At 63.6% G+C, this 3,175-nt stretch overlaps 2 protein-coding genes across 2 annotated transcripts; one reads left to right on the top strand and one right to left on the bottom strand.

The window, feature by feature from the left end:
• Positions 1-480: 480 nt before the first annotated feature.
• Positions 481-1,080, top strand: EMIHUDRAFT_252676 (hypothetical protein; the record flags this gene model as incomplete). Its single annotated transcript, XM_005787408.1, has 3 exons — positions 481-750; positions 827-901; positions 1,045-1,080. 3 exons carry the CDS (start codon positions 481-483, stop codon positions 1,078-1,080), a joined length of 381 nt encoding a protein of 126 aa, XP_005787465.1.
• Positions 1,081-2,095: 1,015 nt separating this feature from the next.
• EMIHUDRAFT_252675 (hypothetical protein) lies at positions 2,096-2,941 on the bottom strand (the record flags this gene model as incomplete). Its single annotated transcript, XM_005787407.1, has 1 exon — positions 2,096-2,941. The coding sequence occupies one exon, from the start codon at positions 2,939-2,941 to the stop codon at positions 2,096-2,098; it is 846 nt and encodes a 281-aa protein (XP_005787464.1).
• Positions 2,942-3,175: the final 234 nt, after the last annotated feature.

Here is a 3,175-nt window from a genome sequence, read left to right as displayed (position 1 = left end):
GCGGTGATGGCAGAGAATATGAGCTCTGCAGACCTCGTGGGCAGCGTTGGTGCAAGGAGATGCGAGCTGAAGGATGGGCCGCCTTGTGGTGCTTTGCAGCTTGGAGCCCGCGTGTTTCCTTCTTCTCTTTTTCATTTTCGCTCGGAAGGGAGAGTGGCGAAAAAAGAAAGAATTTAGACAAAACAACTCACTGTCACAGCAGACAGGCTCGACACAGGTGCGAACTGGCGCGTGCTAGCACTATCACAGGCACACCACCGGAAGAGCGGCGTGTACGGGGCTAGAGTCGCACGACGGGGCCGTAGGCGTAGCCTTCGGTCACGAGCGTGGCATTCTCGCGTGAAAAGCGCCCTAATCGAGCTGGAGCGCTGCCCACAGCCGCGTGGAGCGTGCCCCAGCTAGCAGGAGGCGTTAGACGTACTTTTCGGCGTGAACTATGAAGGACTTCGGCGACGTCCGTTCTCTTGGACACGTCGACACATGGCACCGACGCAGCTCAGCATTGTGCTGGAGCGCCTGCTCAACGAATTCGGGATAGCCGACCTCAGTACGCTCGAGGCCATGCTCAAGCACGATACAGGCGCAGTGCTCGACGCGATCCGAAGCACCGCTGCAGCGCCGCAGAGGGGAGAGGCTGGTGCGGCGGTTCATGCCAGCTCGGCCACGAGCAATGTTGTTGTGTCCCCAGGCAGCACTGCTACCGCTGGCGTAATCTCTGGTCAGCACAACGGCAGCATCTCCCGCACTCTCGTCAGCACAGACGCGCAAGTAGCCCGTCGTCCAGGCACATGGCGCCCTCACACCGCTCCTCGCCCCCGTCTCGCAGGCCAAAATCGTCGACATCGCGTCGGCACTCTCGACGGCGCGCCTGGGCTCGCAGAGGCGGCCTGGGCGGTGCAGGGTGGCCGGGCTGCCCCCCTCCCGCGGTGCGCCAAGCCTTGGGGGTCGGGGATACCATCTCGGGTCGCCGAGGGGGCGGGTCGGACGCCCGATCCGGTTGCTGGCCGGAGGACGTCGCCGGCTCCGCGATTTTGGGCGCCCCAGGCGCCTCCAGCCGGGACGAGCGGCGCCAGCTGGTAGCTGGGGTCGCAGGGCGGTCGGGCCAACACCGTATGCTAGTCGGAGTGGATTGTCTAGAGGTGTAGAGGTCGGTAGAGTGTCCGTTTGTGGCCTCCCACGCCGCCGCCCGCACCGCCGCCCTCACCACCACCCTCACCACCACCCTCACCGCCGCCGTCTCCACCGCCGCCCTCGCCACCACCGCCCTCGCCGCCGCCCTCGCCGCCGCCTCCCACGCCGCCACCTCCCGCCCCTCCGCCACCCTCTCCGCCTCCACCCACGCCGCCGCCGCCGCCGCCGCCGCCCTCCTCACCACCACCCTCGCTACCACCGGCCTCGCCGCCGCCCTCACCGCCACCCTCCCCTCCTCCACCCTCACCGCCACCACCCTCCCCTCCTCCACCCACGCCGCCGCCGCCCTCGCCGCCGCCCTCTACGCCGCCGCTCTCTCCGCCCCCACCCTCGCCGCCACCGCCGTGCGATCAGATGTGTCACTTTGCAGGAGCGGCCGTGGCCTTGCCCTGCTCGATTTTTGCGGAGTTGCCGTGTTCGGTGCTCGCAGACAGCGGTTGTTCTCAATGTGCCGGGTGCTGTGGCCTGTCGCAGTGCATGTCGACTCGCAGCGCGGCCGGCCGAGTCAGTTCCTCTCGACAATGACCCACGGGATTGCATCCCTGGACGGTGCACGGCGAACCCTTTCGAGCTTTGCTTTTACGACCCGAGCTGCAAGTCTGGCGGTCTCGGCTGCAACGCAGGGGGGCTTCCTCTCTGCCGATTCTGCGGATTCGGGGACTACTCATCGGTCGTCTGCGAGAGGTGAGGGTCCTGTGGGACCATCTTCCATCTAGCTCGTGTGGGTGCGCGGCGGCGACCAGCGCAGCCCTCGTTTGTATTGAACTTGTATGCTCTCTGTCTGCCTGTCAGCTGTTTCGGCTAAGTCGATTTGCACACTGGATTTTGATGTTACCACGTAGTGGCAAACCCATCCACATGCGTCTACCTTCATTACGTCAAAAAATACTCTCTCTACAAAAACTCATCGGACTTTCGAGCTTCCCGCGCCGGTGCCAGCCGCCAATGGCTGGCGAACAAACAGCACATTCTCGCGTTCTCTTGCTCGTAGAACATACTGGTCGCGCGCGTGCTCGCACGTCTTTAGGCTGAGTCGATCCTTGGCCGCGTCGAAGTCACTTGTGGAACAGTGAATGTGCTCGAAAATGAGTATCTCTGGCGACCTGTCTGGCTCGCACCAGTCGTGCGAGGCAACAATGCGGCAGTCGAGAGATTCCGTGTCAATGACCAGCAGGGCGGGTCTGCCTCCTCGCAGGCCGGGATGCCGTAGGACCCGCTCTAGACTGTGGCACCGCACGTTCTCCACCTTCACGTAGCGGTTCATCAGCGGCGGTAGGACCCCGTCGGGGCCGAGCGACGTGTATTTGCGCAGCATGTGCTCCGACCACTTCATCACGAAGCTTCCGTCGAAAGAGCCGATCTGGGTTCGCCAGTATGGCAGTCCGTCATGCCCGCCCACTTGGCGTTTGAGCAGACCGTCAGCTTCCTCTGCAAATGAGTTGTTGCCGACGAAGGAGTAGAAAGGCAGCGCTCCTTTTGCGTCTTTGGTGCATACACCAGCGTTGACGATGTGGACGTCGTCAGCTGGCGTGGCGAAGGACGCCGTGCTCCCACCCTTCCAAAGCTTCCTCAACTCACGAGAGACGGGAGGGCTCGCCTCGAGCAATATCACGCCCTGCCAGGTGATGCTGCGCACGGAGCGAAAGATCGGGTCGTTAGGGTCACCGCCAAAATGGTGGGCGCCGACGACCACGAGCGACGCGTTATCCTTGCCGCGCAAGGACACCTGGGCGCCCGGGAAGTGGAGCATGGGTAGCCAATCGCCTTTACACAAAGCTCGAGTGGGACAGTTTTACCCGCGAATGCAAAAAGAAGAATGGCCGGGGGCGGGGTGGATGGGTTGGGAGCGAGGGGGCGGAAGTGACCAGTGCGGTAGATCGGTCAGCTCGAGGCGCGTGAGCCGGACTTGGGAGCCGGACCACCCCCTCTTGTTATCTGCGTTGTTGAGCCAGGACTCAACATACTCGGGCTGTCGCCGTCCCAA

This window comes from Emiliania huxleyi, assembly GCF_000372725.1.
Source record: "Emiliania huxleyi CCMP1516 chromosome Unknown EMIHUscaffold_1420, whole genome shotgun sequence".
NCBI classification, from domain to species: domain Eukaryota; phylum Haptophyta; order Isochrysidales; family Noelaerhabdaceae; genus Emiliania; species Emiliania huxleyi.
Note: the sequence above shows the minus strand (reverse complement) of the source record. Positions and strands in the feature narration are given on the sequence as shown.